The sequence below is a fragment of the Myotis davidii genome, unplaced genomic scaffold (genome assembly GCF_000327345.1).
Source record: "Myotis davidii unplaced genomic scaffold, ASM32734v1 scaffold97, whole genome shotgun sequence".
Taxonomy (NCBI): Eukaryota; Metazoa; Chordata; class Mammalia; order Chiroptera; family Vespertilionidae; genus Myotis; species Myotis davidii.
The window spans coordinates 1,161,206-1,184,490 of record NW_006289392.1 but is presented as its reverse complement, the minus strand read 5'-3'; the positions used below and the strand labels follow the sequence as shown (position 1 = coordinate 1,184,490).

The 23,285-nt window shown below is 53.2% G+C and overlaps 1 protein-coding gene across 1 annotated transcript in view; it reads right to left on the bottom strand.

Moving 5' to 3' along the window:
- Positions 1 to 23,285, bottom strand: part of ZBTB16 (zinc finger and BTB domain containing 16) — a 213,275-nt gene that overhangs the window by 60,719 nt on the left and 129,271 nt on the right. Inside the window, exon 4 of the mRNA XM_006761539.2 lies at positions 18,331 to 18,417. Within this exon, the coding sequence (XP_006761602.1) occupies positions 18,331 to 18,417 (87 nt within the window). The remainder of the gene's footprint in view (positions 1 to 18,330; positions 18,418 to 23,285) is intronic.

Sequence of the window (23,285 nt, the reverse complement as noted above, 5' to 3'; positions counted from 1 at the left end):
CTAACGTTTCAGACATGGAATGTGAACCTTGCAAATGTTGGGTGGATTGTCGAAGACCACAGCTGGCTAGTAAAGAGCAAAAATCGGAATTCAGACGAGAACAGATTCCACTTTCTTGCTTCAAACCAGGAAGCTCCCTTTACTGCTTTTGGTTAAACACACATAGATATTTATTGAGTGACTACTTATTCTAACACAGTGCAAGGACTCAGGGACCAATGCTCTGGACCCCAAGTCCTAGAGCAGCAAGATGGCCCAGTGCTCCAAGTGGGGTACATTCATGGTGCGGGTGACCAAAGGAGGAAACGCGTTCCGCTGCTTAGTTGCGGGAAGAGTGACTGAGAAGGACACGGTCTTGCTCTGCTCCGGCTGCTGTAACAAATACCATGACGGTGGCCTACCCAACGGACCTTTCCCTCTCACAGTTCTGGGGGCTGGAAGTCTGAGATCCGGGGGCCAGCGTGGTTGGGGTCTTGGTGAGGCTCTCCTCCTGGCTTGCAGACAACCACATCCCAGCTGTGTCCTTGCATGGCAGACAGAGAGCGCTTCAGGCACTTCCTCTTCATATAAGGGCACTAATCCACCGAGGGGGCTCCCCACTCACAACCTCATCTCCATCTGCCTAAAGGATTTCCCACACCTGCAAATCCATCCCACGGGAGGTTAGGGTTCAACATGAATGGAGGGGAGAGAATCCAAACATCAGTCTGTCACGGAAACAACTGAGCTATGAATACAGCAGGCAGACCAGGCACACGAGAGAGTGGGGTGGGGAAGACATGGAGGAGACAACAGACAACAGCAGCAAAGAAAGGGAAATTGTACGTGGCCCTTTATGAGCACACTGTAGGGGACTGCAGAGATAAGGCCCAACTCTGATTGAGACACACTTTCGGGGCCACACAGTGGCCTCCGATCTCCCCCATCAGGAAGTTCTCACCTGGGCCAGATGCCATGATCTCCCGGGAGCTGTGAAACACCTCTCGCCTGGGGCCAGATTCTGACTTAACTGGTTTGGGGTGGGAGCCCTTGGTTGTTTTTTCAAAGTTTCGCCAAATGATTTCAATGTGCAGCTGGGGTAAGACAACGAGGGTACTTCGAAGGATAAGCATAGGAGAGGCAACACTGGTTGGGTACATAAGATGCCAGCGACATCTGTGCCTAGAATTTAGGGCACGAGGCCAAGCACTCACCCTGTCTGGGCCCATTGAGTTGGCATCCACCCTCCACAGCCACCTCGGTCTGGTGGGAACGAGGTGGGAATTGGAGACAATGGGCACTGCACGCCACCAGCCTGGGGTCTTAAATGTCAAATAAACCTGTCATCTGGGGCCCTTTCCAGAGTCAGCTGCCTTCAGACCAAGGCTGCAGTCATCCAATGGCAGGTGCCCAGGTGATCAGCAGAGATGCCAGGTGGGCAAATGTGGGACCAGGGGTTTCGGGCGGCAGAAGGAAGGATCTCAGGTTGACAAAGGGACGTGTCCCACTACACACACGCAGCTAACCGCCACAACACGCCATGTTTGGCTGCCCTGTAGCATTGCTTATCTTTTTAGGTACATTTGTGTTTTCCTCTTGTAGCATTGGTTAGCAGTCTGTAGGCAGGTTTGGGTCTGATTTTCCTATTTTGAAATCAGTGTGCTCAGAACAGCCTGGCTGGTAGACAGAGGTCTGAGGCAGTTGAGTGTCAGCACTGGGCTCGCTCTGGGCTCCTCAAGCCCACAGGGGCCCTGGCGGCTCTCTCTTGGGGCGGACCCTGACTAACAGGATGCCAAGGAGACCACAAGGGACAGCATCTCCTGCTCTGGAGATTTCCAGAAAAGATGAGGTTTATTGTCTGGGGGACAGGCGGAGTGGTCCAAGACCAAGACTCCTGGGATCCAGTGCAGTGTGTCTCTCGAACTCGCGGTGTAACCCTGGACAAGTCCCTGGACCTCACTGAGGCTCAGGGTCACCATCCCTGTGCCCTCTGCTCCAGCCATGAAGTCTAGGAGCCTCCCCATGTTAGAAGCCTAGACCATGAATTAGTCTTTCCCAACCTGAACAGAGCCCAACACCAGGCCTGATAAATGGACATGATCCTTCCAGGTGGAAGGTGGATGAACCAAGTCCTCTGAGTAGCACCAGGCCCCCTCGTGGCATGCAGGAGCATAAAATGGGGGCCCCAAAGTATTCCAGAACGAGAATACAAGCTAGGGGGCCTGCTGAAGGCAGGCTCAGACCTTGCCTTCTGGACCACCTCTCTGGAGTCGGAGCCATTTCAAAATAGAAAAACACTGGGCACTCATTCATTTGTCAAAAGCCTCAAGTGTGCTCCCCAGAGGAGAGAAGTCCCAGCGACTCCCGGGCCCAGGGGGCAGCTTTCAGATGCCAAGTCCTCCCCTTTCCAATTCCTGTAACTAAAATGAATATGGAAAAGATAATTACCTTTAAAACATACTTAATACTCCAACACATTATCTCTACCTGCAGAAAAAGAATGTTATCTGATGGGATCTTCCCCATAAGCTTAATCAAATTGCTATCTTAAAACTCTCTGGAGTCCTGTGAAACAGTAATAGAAAATTCGAGCCGGGGCTGGAACATGTTATATTTGTTTGGTTGAGGGGAATGAGCATCCTATCTGACAATGGGCACTTAGAGACAAAGCCATTTCCAATCTGAAATGGATCTTCTCCTAGTGGGGAGCAGGGAACATTGCGTCTGACCCACACCTGCAACCCCTCCGTTCAGTTACTTTTCCTAATGTTCAGAGAAGGGAATTCGGAAAGAAAAGCCCTTTCCTAACACCTGTTGGATGTCCTGCCGGAGAGCTCCCCTGGTTGGGCCTGGGACACTTAGCATATGGAGATGCTTAACTTGATACTTAACTCTGGGTTTGAACTTGGCAAAGAAATCGATGGGCGTATTTCAGGCAGTGCCATTCCTTAGGTTAGCAGAGGAGATGAATTACCTGCCCAGGGCGAGTGGCCATTTGCAAGGCTGGAGAAAACCACAGGGGAACAGAGTCTATGAAGATGGAGGAGGACCGGGTACATTCCCAGCACCTCCAGCTTGCCTAGAATGGCCGCGTGAACGCTGCCTCCAGCGCAGCCAGCCAGCGCAGTTGGTCTTGTGGACAAAGCAGTGTCAGGTAAGAGGTGGTATGGTGCTGCCTCTGTGAGTTCCCGCTCTTGCCTGCAGTCCCTGGCATGTCCTTCAGACATGAGGCCAACCCCCCATCCCCCAGAAGCATGGAGGGCAAAGGGGCGTCCCAACACTCAAGTAAGCACTCCAGGCCCACAGAAAAAAGTGAACGGGGCCGGGGAGACGGCTAGGAAACCACTAAAATACACCAGCAAGACCCAGGTTTGCTGGCACTCGAACAGATTACAAAACAGAGATCACCTGAGTTTTGTTTACGAAAAAACTGAAAAAGATGGTGGGACTACGGGGGACACATTTCTTTTGTTTGCATGTACTTTCCACGTTCTCTACATGAAACACGTTACTTGGGTGAGGGATTCTTTTCTTAAAACCGGCCCAGGCTGTCCCATCCTGTCCTGCGTTTGGCCAGGGCGCTCCGCCAGGAGTGAGGAGGGCTGGCTTGTCTCCCCGAGACCTACGTGTAAGGCAGCTCCTGGCCCCTGGCTTTGCGGATGTCAGAGGCACATCCTTCTCCCGTCGATGGTCCTGACTGGTTCTCTCCTCCTTCCCAGCTCTGAAAATGGAGGACTGGGGTACCTGAGCCACCCTACTTCTTGCTGCCTGCGAGGACAGACTGGTTCCGAAGGCCCCATTCTCGCTGGAAGGTCACCCCCCGTACACAAACCACCCCGTCCATAAAGTCCCATGGTGCAGCAGCGCTAGGGTTAGGGTCAGGCTTGTGCTGAGTCTGTGAAATCCAACAAATACCTGGAATCTGTGTCTTCATTTTAGTTGAAATACAATTCACAAATCATAACGTCCACCTTTTTAAGTAAAGTACATGGTCCAATGGCTTTGAATGTGCTCGCAAAGTTGTACAAACACCAGCAACACTATCTAATTCCAGAACATTCTCACCCCAAAAGAAACCACACACATCCGTTGTCACTCTCCATTCTCCCTCCACTTCACCCTAGCAACTACTAATGTGCCACATCTCTAGAGCTTTGCCTCCTCTGAGCATCTCATACACATGGAATCGTAGGTACGTAGCCTTCTGTGCTCAGCTCCTTCCATGTTGGTCTCAACATTCGTCATGTTGCAATATGTATCAGTACTGGGCTCCTTTTTATGGCTGAACTAGAGGCCCGGTGCATGACATTTGTGCACTGGGGGTGGGTTCCCCTCAGCCCGGCCTGCTCCCTCTCGCAGTCCAGGACCCCTCAGGGGATGTCTGCCTGCTGGGAGCTGGCCTAAGCCAGCAAGCGGACATCCCCTGAGGGGTCCTTAGCGCTGCCACAGAGGTAGGAGAGGCTCTCGCCACCGCCATTGCGTTCACCAGCCGTGAGCCCAGCTTCTGGCTGAGTGGCGCCCCCCTGTGGTCAGTGTACGTCATAGGTACCCGTCGTTCTGCCCTTTGGTTTATTTGCATATTCGCCTTTTATTATATAGGATAACATTCCATTGTGTGGATAGACCACATTTGTTTACCTGTTCATCAGCTGATGGACATCTGAATAGTTTCTATTCTTTTTTGTCTACAGTATTATGAACCTATGAACTCTCAGGTATAAGTTTTTATGTGGAAGCATGGTCTCAAATCTCTTGGGTTGAAAGTTGCTTTTTAAAAATAAAATCTTGTTATTAGGTTGTCATTTGTGTCTCACATTAAAACAAAACAAAACAGGGTATTTAGTAATGATTTAAAAAATCTGAGACTTCCAACTACGTACTTGGGTTCCCAGTAACTGAAAGTTGGCTGGCTTTGTTGCACCCCAATCTCATACACATACTTTTACTGCAAAGCGTTATTCTACTGCAAAGTTTTCTACTCCTCCGCCCCTCTACCCAGGCTCTACCTTATCCCCACCCTTACCCCCATGGTCCTCTATGCAGGAGTCTGAGCTGCAGCATATGAAAAATTTACGCTTCTTTTCTAAATATAAACATATTTAGCTTACAGCCTATAAAATATTTACCTTGTTGCCCCTTATGGCCCCAAACACCTGCATTATTTACAGGACCATCATGGCAACGGTACGCCTTGCTCCCGGACTTGTGCACTTGCCCGTCCCTGTGTCCCTGGTGTGCACCAGCCGTGAGAAGCGATTAGTGAGTTCTCTTTGCCCAAGTCACAGAACAGGCCCTGGGACGCAGGGGAGAACATGGTGTCCACAGCCAGGCAGGCAGGCCGCAGCCACACTTGCCGCCCACATGGGGTCAGGGGACCTACACCACAGAATTTCTGGGGGGTAGTTTTAGATGCCAAGCTCAGTGACATTTGGCTGCTCCCAGAATCCCCCATTCTGAGGAGTGGGAGCTCACTGCTATTTACCCTAGGCCTGTCACGTGTCCAGGTGTGACCTCAGTCCTCACTGAGGGGTAAGGACAGTCTCTGCTACACACTCCCTCTGCCAGGCCCTCGGTGAGCTGGGACAGCTGCTGGGACCTGGGAGTGCTGGCCCGGGCCCATCCCCAGGGCATTGAGTTCTCCCTCTGGCATTTACCTGTCCTCACAGGGGGAAACTGAGGCGCCTGCCAGTGTAACTGAGACATTAATGTGCTGGATCTCTCTCTCTCTCAAAATCTCTCTAGTTGCACTTGTAGCCTTTTCTTTTAAGAAGTCCTTCTCCATGGAAAAAAATGAGACTCAAGGGTGATAGTTTTCTTATTTATAGTGTGAACTTGCTTTTAAAATTTATATAAATGATACATGTCTATAACTAATGATTATATAATAAATCAAAATAAATACCTATTATTATTTTTTGGTGTTTTTTTTTTAATCCCCACTGGAGGATATTTATTCCATTGATTTCTAGAGAGAATGAAAGGGAGGGAGGAGAGGGAGAAAGAGAAGCATCCATGTGATAGAGACATATTGATTAGTTGCCTCCCGCAAGGGCTGGGGAACCTGCAACCAAGGAACATGGCCTTGATCAGGAATCAAGCCCGAGACCCTTCCATCTGTGGGCTGACAGTCTAACCACTGAGCAAAACTGGCCAGGGCAATAATAATCATTATTATTATTCAGAAGTAGATCAAGCAAAGTAAAACCCTCTTTGCTCTGTAATTCCATTCTCCAAAGATAATCACTGTGAACAGATACAGAGCCTTACATAATCTTACAGGAAGGCTCCCGTATTTTATATTAAACGGGGTCACACTATATAACCTGCTGTCTCTAACCAGCTTTTATCACCCAAACATCATGGGCACCTTTCCAACTCAGGTGCCATCCTTACCTTTGGACATGTGGGCTGTTCTCAGTGTGTTGTAATCAGGTATCATGTTGTACTCAGCATCCCTAAGGGAGGCTAGAAAATTGGTCTTTGGTACCTGAAGGCCAACGCTGGGAATGAGAGGACCACCAAGGAGCTCTGGGCACCTGTGCACGGGCCCAGGGCTGGCCCAGCTCTGCAGCGCACCCCTTAACTCAGACGCACCCGTGCAACGCCAAGACGGAAACCAACCCTCACCTCCTGTGCTTCCACTCAGGAGGGGCTTCCCTCCCGCTCCTCCCCTGCCTCCGCCCACCACCTCCACCCCGTGGTACCTCTACTTACCCTGCGTCTGTTTTGAGTCTCTAAAATGATGTGACAAGTTAATGATGGTACAATTATCTAAATGTTTAACAGACATGTTATCTAAGTGAGTGGGAGCGAGATTCCATCCCGCCGACAATAAACATCAATGGCGGAGCAGAAAGCGATAGGCAAATTATAGCAAACCCTGCAATTTCAATGCCATTAAATTTGGAGGAATAACAGCCTTGAGGCCTGTAAACTCTGAATAAAATAGGCCCTTGTGTTTGTCCAACTATTAAATCAAAATGCTACCAACATCCTAGAAAAAACAAGGCGATTTATGGGTTTTCAAGTTTCGGTTACACATTGGTTTTTATTAACTCCTTTCTGTCACGGGGCAGCAGTGGTGTCTCGAGGGAGAGGGGGGCAGCGGGGAGGAAGGGGCAGGAGCTGGAAGGCAGTGGAGAAGGGGAGCTGCGGGCCGGGCGTGGGTGCGGAGAGCGGAGGGGGCTGGCGTCGGACCTGAGGACAGATGGGACTTGGAGCCAGGACGATGCTGAGAGGGAAGGAGCAGCTCTGGACAGCGAGGACGATGGGTGTCCAGGACTCACCACTGTCCCCAAACTGGGACCCCAGTCCCTCCGTTAAATGAGACGTCAAGCCTCTCTGAGCCCCATTCCTGCCAGCCAGGCAGTGACCGGCCCTGGGAGATGCAGTGACAACGGCCGCCTCAGACCGTCTCTAACAGCCCCAGCCCCAGCCCCAAGCAACAGTCCTCGGGTCACATTCTGTCATTCCCCGCAAATTCTAGAAGAGGTTTTAAAAGGCCGGCATGGCTCAGTGGTTGAGCGTCAACCTAGGAACCAGGAGGTCACAGTTCGATTCCTGGTCAGGGCATGTGCCCGGGTTGGGGGCTGGATCCCCAATACGGGGTGTGCAGGAGGCAGCTGATCCACGATTCTCTCTCATCACTGATGTTTCTCTTTACCTCTACCTCTCCCTTCCTCTCTGAAGTCGATAAAAATATATTTTAAAAAAAAGACAAAAGATTTTCATCTTTAGTCCCTTCGTCACACACAGTGTGCACTCCAATGTTTACTGAAAAAGCTTCTAAACACCGTGAAGCAAATCTGTACCTGCTGGGGAGGGGCAGAGACGGAGGCCTTAAGAGTAATGATGGAGCAGCCGCACTGGAGGCGGGTGAGCGGCCCCCGCCACGGGGCTGAGCTCTGTCCACGCGTTTTTTAACGCGGTCCTGATGACGGACACATACTGTTAACGTGGTTTACAGACGTGAAAACTGAGGCTGAGAGAAATGCAGACCAGCCACACAAGGTCAGGATCTCAGGCGGTGACTGGAACCACAACCCGCCCCCGCCCCCCAGCATTCCCCTCATCCCGACACCCAGCATTTGAGGGGCAGATAAAGTATTTTGTCCCACGTCCTAAGGCAGGCCTGTGACAGGGCCGGGGTAAGAGCCCAGTTCTCCTCCTCCTCCTCCTTCACCACTGTTTCCAAACGCCGCGTTGCCCCCGTGAAAACGCTCGGGTCACTTCTGCTGCGAAGGGCGTTGGTGAGGGCGCGGCTGCTCGACCTCTGACCGCCCAGCACACGTCTGGCACAAAGCAGACACTCGTTTCTAAGCGAGCAGGAGTTACAACCTTTTCGTAACCAAACCCGCCTGGGGCCGATTTTCCTCCCCAAACCTCAAGATCAGCAAACCACCAATGCCCAAAGCAGTGACGCTTCACATAAAAACCACTGGGGTGGTGAACAGAGCAGGGAGGGTGTTCAGGACAGCGGAACTCTCCTGTAGGATGCAGCTATGGCCGGTACAAGACGGAACCATAACGTAAACTATCGACTTTGGGGGGTGGCGACGTGCCACTCGGGGAGGATGCTGATGGCGGAGAGGCTGGGCAGGAGTGGGGCAGGGCCGGAGCAAACTGAAAATTGCTCTAATAATCAAGTTTATTCACTTAACGACAGCACTAGGGACCCACCCAGAAGGTGGCCAGAGGCCTGGGAGCCACTAGCGTTTGGGCCAGGTCTTGTCTGGGCCAGCAGGTGACAGCTCAGCAGAGCCAAGCACCCCGTGCGGGGAAATGAAAGTCTATATTAGGCATGAAGCATGCCTGCATGGCAACAGCATCAGACGAGGTCAGGACCGAGGCTGCGGTGCACACGGCCGGCAGCACATGACTCTCCCTCCCAAAGCGCCTCTGACGTCCCGCGGCCGCCCCCGCGCTCCGGCTTGCTCAGGTTCGATTTCTTGGCGCACCGCATGAAACGCTATACAAATCACCCTTGATATTTAGAAAAGTCAAATGCTATTATGCTTTCAATGAGGAGGTCACGCCGACCTGCATGGGAGTCCACGTGTCTACGGATGACCTTGTCCTCCGGCACGGGCAGGGGAAGCCCACCCTGCCTTTTTCTCCGTGTAAAGTTTTAAGGAGATTAACTTGTTTCTCATCAGCCAGCCCCTCTCCCTTCCCCAGCTTTTCTGGGGCCGGGCACCAGGAGGCTGACCTTGGGAGGAAGGGCCAGAACAGTTGCTGGTTTTCCTCCTGCTGTGGGACCCGGGCCAGCCACCCCGAAGCAGTCGCTCAGTGCCAGGGCCTGGGCAGGAGAGGAGCAAAGCTGGCAGCCACCCGGAGGGAAGGAATGCTACTGCTACCCTTTAAGTCCCCTCCCCGCCTGCTGCTCCTGCCTCCCCGCCCTTGCTCACCTGCCACAGAGAGTCCTCCAGACAAGGACTTCACTCTCCACTCTGGAGTTCGGGGCCAGACACTGACCATGTCAGGAGAGACAGAGGGGTAAGCGGGTAGCACACCACAGAGTGAGGTGCAGCTCTGCACCTTCCTCGGGGCGGTCACACAGCTGTGGAGCGTGTGCCTCGCCGCCTCCTCCTTCCAGGGCTGCGGTAAGGTGCCTCCCAGCCTCCCTCGCAGGGGAAGCGTGAGGGCCCCGGGCAGGGCTCCTTCCAGCCCCTGCTCCCTGCCTGAGGGGCCGCAGATCCCACAGCACAGCTACTGGCCCTCGCCAGGTATGTTCGCTGTTTCTGGTCTGCAGGGCCCTCCTGCAGCCCACGAAGAGAGGGCGAGAACCAGCACCTCAACATTTGCATCTGCCTGAATGGCTTCCTGTGTGACACAGGATTGTGGGGACTCAGCAACTTTTTCTAGGCCAGTGAAAGAAAGCCCTTACTTTGTAGTCAGGGTGGAGAGACTCTTGGACTGGACGAACTCGTGGGCCCTAACTCTTGCTTGGCTGTTCTTAACTGACCCCTTTTGCAAATATGGGCTTCTGAGCCCTGGTTTCCTACCTAGACTGTTGGCCGGGCAGAGCTGACCCCCTGGTCTGCACGTTAGGTTCAATGCTCACACCCCATGGGGAGGGATAACATGGGCTCTGGGGTGCAGGAGCCTGAGGCCTACTTTCTAGCTCCCTCCTGGGCTGGCCTTCCTTAACACAGCCAGGTCTGTTTTCTGTAGCAAATAGGGAGAAGAGTATCTATGTTTTAGAGTTGTTGAGAGGCCTTAGTAAATTGTAACTCCTAAGTGTCCATGAGAGTATAGCTGTGCACTATCTGCTCCCAAGGCAGAGTCACCCTGCACGGTCATTTCCCTCACAGCACTGTAACCCTCAGAAAGGCAGTTTTGTTCACCATTAGGTATTGGGTTACCAAGGCCCTTGCACATAGTAGGTACTTTGAAACTTGGGAAATAAGTGAATGAGAAATAAAGAAATGAACCAGCTGCATAGACTATTCTGATGGGCAGCAAATCTAGGTCACGAACCTGCAAGCCAATGGGGCAAGTGAGGGGCTGGAGGAGAGAGCGGAACTGCTTTGGAGCAAGTCTACTAGAGATCCAGTTCCACCCAGTGTCTGGGGACCCCAAGGTTTCCCTGAAGATTCTGGCCCCAGAACCCTTAACCTGGGGTGACTTTAGCCAACTGCCTCTTTTCCTCACCTGGGCATGAGGGGGCCCTGAATACAGAAGGCAGGAGCCCCAGAACACCCAGGTTCCCGACGGTCACGGCCATTGGCCAGGCACCACTGGGGACTCAGGATGCCTGAGCCTTCCTTCCAGGGCACCACCCGAGGAGGCCTCCTGTGAGACGTGCTTCCGGAGGGCAGACACCTGCTCAGTGCCGTGCTGATCCCAGCTCCGCAGCGTGTCTGACCTTGGTGTCTACGGCATCGGTTTGGGTGTTGGTAAGGGTGGTCCCCCTGGGCATTCCAGGCACCAGAGCTTAAAATAAGAATCTGCTGTGAGATTGTTCAACCTGTAGAAGAACTTCATTCTACCCTCACTTCTCCCAACTGCACATGGATGGGTCCGGTGGCTGTTAGGTCTGTGGGCACACGGGAAATGGCCCAGTCAGATGACAAGTCAGGGATCCTGGGGGAATCCCACCAAACCTGTTCCTCCACCACCATTGCCACCAACCTGGCCCTTCACACTCCCACCCACGGTGGTGGGGAACGGGTGCCCTCCACGGCCGCCGATGAATCACGATGATGATACCACCATACCAGTGTTTACTCTGCACCCGGCCTACACTGAGCGCTTCCCATGAACTATCCAATTAACCCTCACAATACCCCTTACAGGACAGACGCCATCATTGCCCACGTGACGAAGAGGAAACCAGGGCTTAGAGAAGTTAAGCCACCTCCTCAAGATCATACAACGTGAAAGTGATGGGGCTAGCATTTGCCTAAATGAGGTACAGGCTCCCAAGTTCTGGGTGTCCCCATGCACAGAAAATGTGAACTTCACACTCTGACACCACCTCCTGGGTCCCTCTTCCCTGAAGCCTGCAAGACAAACCTGCTTTGCCCCATTAGGGCCCAAACTTGTCCGGGGAGCAAAGCGCTCTAGAGACCATCCTATCCACTCCCTTCCTTTGGGCTGGTCCATCGTCCCCCAGGAGCCGTGTGCACACCTGTCTCTCCTCCTCCATGGCCTCTGGCCCGGCCCACCACCAGCACTGGCCCATCTCCCCATGTTTTAACCTACATATGGGTTAAAAGAGTTGAAGGCTCCTATAGGTCACCTCCAAGGCCTCCTCGCTGACCCCCCTCCCCCACCCCACAGGGCATGCTGAAGACGGCCCCAGCCCCTCACGTTCACTCAGAGCCAAGGGAGCGCCCCTGCCCTCTAATTCATGCCACCCAGTCCGCCGGCTGCCCCTAGGTCTGTTCGAGTCCCAAAGGGGGATGTACAGTGGCCTAGACAACATTATGATTTGTAAAAACCACTCCTAATTAGCTTGACTTTGAATAAAGAGGGTAATTATTTTTAAATTTATTAACTGCTGCCTGGCCAGAGAAGTTTCCAGATCAAATGACATGGAGAAGCTATTTCTGTGCAGTGATGCAGCAATTTATATTACTGATCGGTCATTAAAACCTCTGGCACAAACCCACTTGTGTTTCCTGAGCCAAGATAGTGTCCATGTGTCAAATTTCAAACCCAGAGTATAAATTAAGCCATTAATGGTATTTATCAGTTTATCTGCACTTAAAGAACTCCTTACTAATTTAAGACCTTCCTGATATAGCATCCAAGTGGTGCGCTGAGCGCGTGTGTGCGTGTGCGTGTGTGTGTGCGCGCGCGTGTATGTGTGCTTTCTCACTTTTTATTTTGCTGGAAAGTGTAAAAAAGTTCTGATGTGTGAATGAAGTACAAGCATCGCGGGAGCTGCGTAGCTGCTAATTCCTCGCTGCTCTGCCACCCAAACATTTTGGAAGCAGCAGTGTTTTGCAATATGTATTTGTCATAATATAAAAGGTGTAAAGTGATCTCTGTTTATCTCCTCAATGTCTTCCCTGTACCAAAACAGAAAACCGGAGTGTGGCAACAGAGCCTGAGCCCAGCCCAACCACAGCGTGGCCTCCCAGGGCCCCGGCTGGAGCTCACCAAGATCCTGGAGGGAGGGGACAAGGTGGGTCACACACACCGTGACACGTGTCCAGGCTAAGTGGCGTCAAAAGGGTCAGATGTTGGCCCTGGCCGGTTTGGCTCCATGGATAGAGTGTCGGCCCTTAGACGGAAGGGTCCTGGGTTTGATTCTGGTCAAGGGCACATACCTGGGTTGCAGGCTCAATCTCTGGGGCCACCTTTGGGATGCAACCAGTCAATATGTTTCTCTCTGTCTCTCCCTCTCCCTCCCGCTCTCTCTAAAAACCAATGGGAAAAAATATCCTCAGGTGAGGATTAACACAACAACAACAAAAGGGTCAAAAGATGGCAGTCTGTTGGCTAAAAGGAAAAGGAAATACTTTTTACTAAATTCACTTTCCAGTGTCAAGATACCTGTACGGCCCACCATCTCCCATCTGACACAATGCTACCCTAGCTCTGTGACTTGCCCCGAGGCGGCCTTAGGCAGGGAACTCCAGACCCATCTGTTTCAGGAGGGGGACATGGGCATCAGGGTCTGAGGATTCTTTTTTTTTTTTTAAATCCTCACCCCAGGACATTTTCCCACTGATTTTTTAGAGAGAGTGGAAGAGAGAAATATCGATGTGAGAGAAACATTGATTGGTTGCTTCCTACACACACCCCAATCAAGGCCCGGGCCAGGGAGGAGCCTGCAACTGAGGTACGTGCCCTTGATGAGAATCAAACCCAGAACCCTTCAGTCTGCAGGCCCACGACACTCTATCCACTGAGCCAAACCGGCTAGAGCATGTTGAGGATTCTTAATCAAACGGACCAGAGATCAATGAACTAAATGGTCTCTGACGTGCTCTCTTTAAACAGTAAATCAATGTGCGGGCAGCTGAGGCGTGGTGGGAAGAGCACTGAAGTTGGGTTAAGTTCCAGCTCTCCACCTCCTAGTGGGTGGCTTCTAGACCTCCGTTTTCTCATTTGTTAAATGGGTATAATATAGGAAGGCGTTTTATAAACTACGGTGTCAAAAGTATAAGGTGGCACTGCCATTACTTTACTCTCTGGGGTCTCGATTCCTCCTTTTCAGAGCGTGCTCCCTGCTCTCTTGCTGGCTCCCCACAGCCCAGGCACCCGCTGGCTCCCCCAGCGCTCCTACCAGCACTCCTCACATCAGGCCTCTCCCCGTCATGGGGTCCCTTTCTGAGAACAGAGATGACAAGCGGATTTCAGTTGTGTTCGTCCAACGACTGGTCATAGAGACGTCGGAAGCCCTGTGTGGGTTCTGCGGGAACAGCGCTGGAAGTGACCTGCGAGCTCTGCCACGTGTCAGGCAGAGCCGCCGGGGTGCCAGCCCTCCGCTGAGGGTGAGGCTGCCGTTGCACCTCTGCCCAGGAGAGCACAGCCCGGTGGCACCGGGAGGCGCTCCTTTCGGCTGGGGGAGATTGCCACTCTCACACCCGGGCGGGGAGGGCGCCTTTCTCAGAGCACCCGCCTTGGTCTCTCATCCTTAATTGGGATTCAACTGTTTTCCCCTTTCACGGGCTCCAAGCACTCAGCTTGGAGGAGCAAAAGCCAGGCTGAGCGGGCTGGGCCCTACCTGTGCCGCAGGAGGCACCGCACTAGGCTCCTTTCGCAGGTGAGGGGACTTGAGGGCAGAAAGGCGAGTGACAAGGCAAGGTACTCACCAACCAGGTAGTGGAGTTAGAGCCCCACCCCAGGCTTCTGACTCCAACTCCAGGCTCTTCCAAATCATCGCTCTCTAAACAGTCAATCACCCTTTTCCGGAAAGGGCTGACCTCTCTCAAGTTCTCGTTACTTCATCAATTCTAGAAAGTCACTGGTCCGCGGACGCATCCTGACTTTCAAAGCCAATGCAAAACCCAAACTCTGAAAACAGGCCAGGGTCATTAATATCACCAAAGTGTACAATTAAAAACGGTTGAAATGGCGAATTTCGCCAAAACCGGTTTGGCTCAGTGGATAGAGCGTTGGCCTGCGGACTGAAGGGTCCCAGGTTCAATTCCGGTCAAGGGCATGTACCTTGGTTGCGGGCACATCCCCAGTAGGAGGTGTGCAGGAGGCAGCTGATCGATGTTTCTCTCTCATCGATGTTTCTAACTCTCTATCTCTCTCCCTTCCTCTCTGTAAAAAATCAATAAAATATATATATTTTTAAAAATGGCGAATTTCATGTTGCACATGTTTTACCACTGCCTTAAAAATTAACAGAGTAATATACCAAAGCCGCTGAACTGTACACTTTCAACAGGTGAGCTATACGGTGAGTTATAGCTGAAGAAAGCTGTTGGGGGGGTGCCACATGGGCATGTGGGAGCTGGGAGGTGTCTGTGTTGGTCACTGTCATGTCCCTAGCGAGTGCCAGGCCAGAAGGTGTGGGGTCTGCTTGCGAACAGAGTCCCCTCTGCTCCCGCACGGGACTGTGCCTCTTCCCAGGCCTGGCTGAGTGGCAGCTCGCGCCCTGCTCTGCACATGAGCCTGATGGACAGAATGAGCTGCCTGGCACACTGGCCCGCACGCAGTCTCTCAGCCCCGGAGCAGTTCCAGGGTGGGGTCCTCGGTGACTTGAGGTCTAGAGCGGGGCCGGGGAGATCGCCTCTGGCTCTCAAGACAACCAGCTGTGGGGCCCTGAGCACAATCATCTGGTCGAGTCCCCGTCTCCAACGGAGCCAGGCAGGCGAGGGCAGGAGTGCCAGCTCGCCTAGAAGGCTCTCCTCCCACTGCCACAGGCCAACGCCCATGGCACCAGCCCGCTCAGGAGAGCAGACCTGGTGAGGAGGCAGGACAAGGACATACCTGCGACAATAACTGTCACGGCAGCAGCTCACTGGGCTCCCTCCCTCTCCCACCACAGCCCCCCTCGCCGTGGTGGCTCAGCCCTGAGTCTAGAGTCGACTGCCATCAGTTCCTCTCCCTGTCTGCCTGCCAGCCCTCCCAGAAGAGACTCTAGTCGGCCACCCGGGACCTGGGCTGACCTGTGCCTGCTGTGATCAGTAAAGCCTGGCGGGGCGATGCCGCGTCCCCGCCCAGCTTCAGGAGGGCTGCCCGGCGCTGTCATGAAGTCCAGCTACTCAGCTCTGGAGGGCACGTGGGGGAGCACCGATAGGCCGCAAGGGGCTGAGGAGGCCACTGGACACCCAGGCCCGTCGAGTCTGCAGAATACCCCAGGCAGAGACTCCCCGACTGCAGCCCCACGCGAGGCCCCAGGTGAAAACTGTCCGGCTGAGCTCAGTCAACCCACACAACTGCCCAAGAAAAAAGACACCGTTGCTTCAATCAACTGCTGTAGAGCCGCTGACAACGGAAACCCTCCCGTGGTCCCGCTCAACCCAGGGCCCAGGGCGCTCGCCCAGACACGTAAGTTGAGTCAGGCCACCCTCCCATTCTAGCCCGGTGGTGAGCTACTGTCCCCTTCCCTATAAATGTGCGTGTGGTATGCGTGTATATGCAGCGTTACCGAGATATAATTCGGGTACCACACAATGTGCAATTCATGCTTTTAAAGCACAGCTAACCGCTGACCAATGGGGGATTCGGGGTGCTGACCTCCCATGCAGCTGAAAATCCGTGTATAACTTCTGACTCCCCCAAACTCAGTTGTGCCTCAGTGCCCACGAGCCTTAAGTCCCCTATATAAAATGGCATAGATCAAAGCATACAGCCAGCCCTCCGTATCCGCGGACCCCCAACCACAGCGCACAAACAGTACAGGTATTTCCTGAAAAAGATCCGTGTGTAGGTAGACACGCACAGTTCCAAACCATATTAAGAGTGACTGAAGACAGTTCAATCGTTTCTAATACATTCAGAGTTGTGTAACCATCACAATTTTAGAACATTTTCACTTGAAACGAACCCCCATTTCCTTTCTGTGTATGGATCTGCCTCTCTGGGTGTTTCCTGTAAATGAAACCGTACACCACGCGGCCTTTTGTGTCTGGTTTCTTTCACAGAGCGTGAGGTTTCCAAGGTTCACCTGTGCTGTGGAATGTATCAGCACCTCATTCCTTTCCGTAGCTGAATAATATTCCACGGTATTTCATCCATTCGTCAGCGGGCAGACGCTGGCTAGGGCTACCTTCTGACTACCATGAATAACACCGCGATAAACGTGTGTGCAAGTTCTTGTGTAGCTGCATGTGTTCATTTCTCCTGGGTACGTCCCTAGGAGGGGCACTGCCCCGTCACACGGTGACTTCGTTTAACCTTTGAGGAACTACCAGACTGCTTCCCAAAGTGCCCGCACCATTCCGCACCCCCACCAGCAGCATGGGGCTCTGACTTCTCCACATCGTCGCCAACCTTCTCGCAGTCGGATTTTTATGACAGCCACGTCCTGCCCCCGGTGAAGCAGGACCTCACTGAGATTTTGATCTGCATTTTCTGACAGCTCACGGATTTGTCTCTTTTTGGAGAAAGGTCTATCAGATTCCTTTGTCCGTTTTTAATGTTGGTTATTTGTATTTTTATTATTGAGACATAAGAGTCCTTTTATTTTATAACTACAAGTCTCTGATCAGCTTATGGTCTGCAAGCATTTGAAAATGCTGTGCTGCTCACTCCCTCCCTTTAGGACTCTGCTCAGATGCCACCTTCTCTGAGAGGCCTCCCCCGACCATTTGATTAAAACACCACTTTTCCCCCATCACTCTCTGCCCTCATCCTGCTTTATTTGTTCTTACCAGCACTTACTATAACGTGGCACTGTATTAGACACCTATTTGCCTATACTCTCTCCCTGTTAGGATCACAGTTCCACAAGAAGCGCTGTCCGTCACCTATGTTACTCTCCCTAAATGGCCCAACAGTGCCAGGAATGTCATAGTTACTCAACACATACTTATCAAATTAAATACATCTACTACTATGTATTGAATGCTTACTAAGAGCCAAACATTCTGCCAATCACCTTAAATAAAACATCTTACTTAATCCCTACAACTCTCTATGGTAGGTACTATCATTACTCCACTTTTCTAACAGATGAGGAAACGGAAATTGAGGGAGTTTAAGTAACTGATCCAAGGTCCTGCACACAGGAAGTGCAGAGCTAAAAGGTGAGCTGGGTTTCATCGCAGATGGTCTAAGCTGTACCACTCCCGTGCTCACTCACTCAGGCAAGTCACCTTCCGTCCTCTGCGCCTCAGTCTCCTCATCTATGACATGGGTGCCGCCTCCTACCTTACACGTTTACTGGGAGACAGGCCAGGTGAGGTCAGGGACACTAAGACCAGTCTAAGGAGTGTCCAGTGAGTGGGAGGCACACTCATGACGAGGACAGTGCCAATCACAGTGATGAGAAGATGCTGTGAAATTAATGCTTTGAAGTCAAATAACATGATATTGTTGCTTGTTCACCCTGTGTGCAGACTGCTTTCTTTTGGACCATGACTCTAACCTCGAAGATGGGGGACCAGCCACTGGGCCACACAAGGGTGTCAGAGTTGGTCACAGGGGATAAAGGGTGTCCTGACCCTTCAGAGGAAGGGGATGCTTAGACAACATCCTGGACTTTCAAAGATCCTGACAAGAGAAGACGGACCTCGGTGGCCTGTTAGAGACAGAGATTTAGGCCTAATCCAGGGCAATGCTCTTGGGGAGCAAAGTCACACCTGCCCAGCCACCCCCACTCACAGTCCCCAGGAGATGACTGGATATCGCCTTGCTGAAGGGGTGCGGCCGAGATGCCTCCCATCCATGTGCTACCACACTGGAGGAGCTGGAGAATGGGGATCGAAGCCGACTCACCTGTATGGGTCTGCCTGTGTGTCTCCAGGGCATCCTCCTTCGAGAACTGGGCACCGCACTGATCGCAGACGAAGGCTTTGGCGCCCGCTGAAAGAAAGGGGAGGCGGTTACTGACTTCCCAGAGTGGCATTCCATTAGGAGGCGGGGTCCCAAATCGTGCAGGTGGACCTGGGGCAGGGGGTGAACACCTGTGATGTGTCAGGGAGAATCCAAGGCCCCAGCAGCCAGCCCAGCTCAGCTCTCCTTCAAAGGGTAACCACCACCCACATGAACTCCAAATGCGCCGTCCAGGGCCCTCCCAGCAAGAAGAGGGAACCAAGACAAACAGAGACGGACTCCCGATGAGACGCCTGGCAAGAAGGGACTTTGTGGGCTGCTCCAGGTGTGGGATGGGAAGGAGTGAGTGATACATGCTCTGCTGCCTAGATTATGCTTCAAGGAATTACTGGCATACCTCTACTTGGATAAGCCCCTAGCTCTGTGTGTCCAAAACTAAACCACAGTTCCCCCCAGCCACCTCCTACAGCTGACCATTCAAAAACCGGAATGACTCCCTAGTGCCTTCTGGGTAAAGTCCAAACCCCTCCTGATAGCTCACAAAGTGCTTTTTTGTTTTGTTTTGTTTGTCTGTTATTCCTCACCAAGGACATCCTTTCCCTTGATTTTTTAGAGAGTGGAAGGCAAGGAAGGAGGGGGAGAGAGAGCAACATTGATGTGAGAGAGACCCATCAACTGGTTGCCTCCTGCACACTCCCTGACCGGGGCCAGGATCGAATCCGCAACCCAGGTACGTGCCCCTGACTGGGAATCAAACCACATGACCTTTCAGTGCCCGGGCCAGCACTCTAACCACTGAGCAACTGGCCAAGGCACAAAGCGCTTCTCGGTGTGCTTAGCAGCTTCCCTACTTTGTCTCTGCTTCCTCACTCCTGCTCTACAGGCTCCAGCCCTGTGAGGAGCTGCTCTGGCTGCTGGAGGGGCTGTGTCCTCTCTCACCACAAGGTCTCTACACATCCTTCTGTACCTCCAGTCTCTGACAGTCTTGCCCTTCGCCCTGGCCCCTCGGTACAGCCGGTCTCTAGTCCTCATTTAAGCATCAGCTTCCTTCCCCTTGTCCTGCTGTCTGGGGGAGGGAGCCCTCCTTTCTGCTCCGACGCACCCCGTACGGTCCAGTTCACAGCCGCGCATGCTCCTTTACCAATGCCTGTGGGCCAGTCTGTCTCCATCTCCGGACACTTGGTTCCTGAGGGAGGGAGCAGGGCATCTGCTCCCCCCCCCCCCCCCCAGTGGGACCTATGACTGTACATACTGGTGGAATAAACTAATCAATTCAGTGCAGTTCCATTTGGTAAACTTTTTTAGAACCACTATTCACAGGGCTCCAAGTGAAAATGTCACAACGTCAAGTTAAACAGGACGACTTTTTACTGCTTACTCATCGTCTTCAAGATGTTATCTCATCCAGGGAGCACCTGTGTGAGCCCTGGCGGTTTTCTTTCAAATGTCTACTGGATGCCTCTCTTCCTCCGCATTTCCCTAATCACTGTCCCAACCAGGCCCTCGTGGGGCCGTGCCTGGGACACCGAAGACTCAGGACGGCTGCCACACCACCAGCTGCCCTCAGAGCCAACCAGCAGACGCCGGCCCCTTGTAGGTCACGTGGCTCCTCACACTTCCTTGCTCAAGAAGATACAGTGGCCCTCACTGGTTCTCCATTCCGCTCCTCGGCTTCAAGGCCTGCGCAGAGAACTGTCCTCACTGGCCCATGTGCACCACCCGACCCTCCCTGAGTCTCTGCGCTTTAGTGATGCCTGGTCTCACTCCTCGTCTATTCCAGGCCCTTTCTATTTTCAAAACTGGAGAAAGCACGCACCGAGCACCCCAGCCCTCGCTGCTCTGCCCCCCTCCCTCCCCCCGGCCGCCTCTGCTCCCCTCGGCATGACCGAGCACCGCCCTGAGGGTGCCTGTGCTCTCGTTTTCTATCAGGGTTCACAGAGGCAGAATGCTGCACCAGAAACAATCCAGTGCGTTCTCAAAGCCTCTCAGATTTCCTGAGACTTTATCACACACTGCAGGATGCTAAGTCCTGAGGACATACCATTGCATTTGATCCTGAAACCCTTCTAAAGCGCTTACCATTCCTACCCCCCTTTAGCATATGAGAACCTCAGGCTCGGGCAGGTTGAGCAGCTGGCCCAGGGTCCCACAGGAGCAGCGGAGCTGGAGGAGAAGCTGGCAGCCGATGTCAGAGCCTCTGCTCTGCAGCCCAGTGCCCTCCAGCCTCCTAGTTCCACCCGCAGAGATGCCTCCTGGGTAGGACGGTGAACTCTGGGCTGCCGTCTCTCAAATCACAGAAGTGAAAATCCAACTTACCCCTTGAATGCATCAAGGTTTTGTGTAAAATTCTATTCGGAAAAAAATGGTTCTACTGCTCTTTAAAAGTTTAAAACCAGGAGTATTAGCGCACCCTTAAGGGCTAGAACTCAGAATGTAAGTTGTAGCGTCAGTCTTCAATTAAACACCAATGACCAGTTCTCACCAGTGAAGGGGACGAGGAGCCCGAGAAGACTGGGACTGTCCGGCTCTACAGGGCACTGGCGTTTAGTAGGTGCTCAACAAGTATTAGTTGACTGATAGAATGAACGCGTGATCCAGTGCCCCAGTAAAGATACGAAAGAACTTTCCCTTAAGTGCTTTACAAGCAAGCACTGCCATCTGTTCTAGGTGGCTGGAGCCGAGTTCTGCAGGAGGCAGGGAGAACAGCTGACCCCTCTGGGTTTCCCTTCAAGCTGGAGGGCATCCCTGGGCCCCAAGGCCTATGAGGGGCTTACAGAGCTTTGAAGAAAGCCAGGAAGCCTGACGTCCACACAGCCACCCTGTGTCACAGAGGTGGCAGACATTGACCCTGGAGATGCAGCGTGAGCCTCAGAGAGTAGACGGGCCAGAGCGGGAACACCGGGGAGGGGAGGCCCCGGCCCTTCACGAAGAGGAGCTGCCCCAGCCCCAAATCGTCAGCCACGATGATTTTCCGTGGGTCTGTACGGGATCTGGTTTTAATTGTATTTCTTTCTTTGGTTCTATCAGTTCTCATGGCTCCCTAGAGAAGGGGAAGGGGCCTGAGGAGGGAAGTGGGGACTAGAAAGAAAGGGCTCCCTGTGGGGCTGGGAAGCCCCAGGAAGCCAGAGCTCCGCTTCAAAGGGATGTGGTAGGAGGAGTTCCTAGAAGACAGCCCTGGATGTGGTGTCAGGGCGGCTTTAATGGCCGAGAGAAGGGAAGGAGGCAGGTGGGACATCAAGGGCCGGATGTGTGCGCCAGACAAGCGCAGAGGAAGACGGCACATCAGCACTCGCTGCCGAGGCAGCCGCTGGCTGGGCTCAACCTGACCACAGCTGGTCGTCCTCCAGCCCTTCCCCTCCAACCCTGTCTGGCTGAAGTCACAGAATTGAGCCGAGGGTGCGCAGGTTCCTGTCCTCAGCCACTGGGTCAGAGCCGTCCTCACACATGGATGCCCTGGACATCAGCTCCCATTCATCGAGCCCAGCACACCCCACCCCAACGCCAACTCCCCGCAGTGTAGCCCCACAGCTCAGGCAGGCAGTCCCAGGGCACACAAGCCAGCAGAGAGAGAGGCAGCAACCCCCTCTCCCAGGGGGACACGCACCTTTAAATTGTCTCTGTAATGGCTGGCTCAGAGGCAGAAATATTTGGCATCCCTGAAATTAAAAGTGATAAATTTCCTCGGCAAGCTCTGATCGATAATAGAGGCCTCATCTGTTAATCAATAAGACAGTCTCTGCCTGTTTACTGTGCACATGCTGTTCGCTGCTGCCTTCAGTATGATGTCAGGCTTGCATTCAGAGCAACTCGGGTGTCTGTGAACCACATGATGATTCCCAAAATGCATCCCGGTGACATCACTCAGCCCCTCCTGCATGGACACAGCCTCACTGTGAGGGTGCCGGGGGTGGGGGTGTGGGGGGGAGGGAGGTCGTGCCCGCGCCACACAGCGGGTGCATTCACCCCCACAGCACGGCCTGGGGCTCCTCCTGGAGTGGGCGAACTCCCGGGCACGGCTCGGGGATGGCCACTCCTGGCCACATCCCCCCTATAAGCAGGGGATGTGTCTTGGGGCCCATGGAATACGTGCCAAAGGGGAATTACAGTCACGAACAGAGACAGATCCCTGTCTGCAAGGAGCTTACATTCTAGAGAGGAAGGCACATTTTGTAAAGTAAAAGGAACATAAAATAGGTGGTGATGAGTGATAAATAAAAAAGAGAAATAAATTAAGTGAAGAGGGACCGAGGTGCCGGGGGTGCCACCTCACACGGCGTGGCCAGGGAAGACCGGTGTGAGCTGACGGTGATCGAGAAGTGCAGGCAAGGGACGCACACATGCCACTGCGTGGGAAAGCCCATCGCAGGCACAGGCAGGGCGCGGGGGCCGCTGGAGGGAATGGAGCCGCTGGGAGAGGGAGCGACGGGGTCAAGTCAGGGATGGGCTGCAGAGAGAGAAATTAAACAGGAAGGAGGGAGGAGCACAGGATGAGGCCGGCTAGACCCCTGCTCTCCTCCCTGACAATCACAGAGCTTAGTGAACGAAAGGAGACGACGGCAAGTTCTGGGTGGGGAGGGCGGGGCCCCAGGCCCGGATCAGCCGTACTGCTGTGGTCACCACACTGGTCATCACATTTCATGAACTAGCTCCGTCTGTAAGAGGGGATGGCCGTCCCTGCCCGCCCTGCTCGCAGCGGGTGTGCGGACGGCAGGAGATGATGGACATGAGTAAACGCAACCACACGGTTCCTCCCCAAACACTCGCAGATGTAAGAGCCCGGTGTCAGTTCTACCTCAGGAAGCAGCAGAGTCTGGCTAAGAGCTCGGATTCGGGTCAGACAGATGAGAGTTCAAATCCCAGCCACGCTCATCACCAGTGTGGCCCTCAGCCAGGGGCCT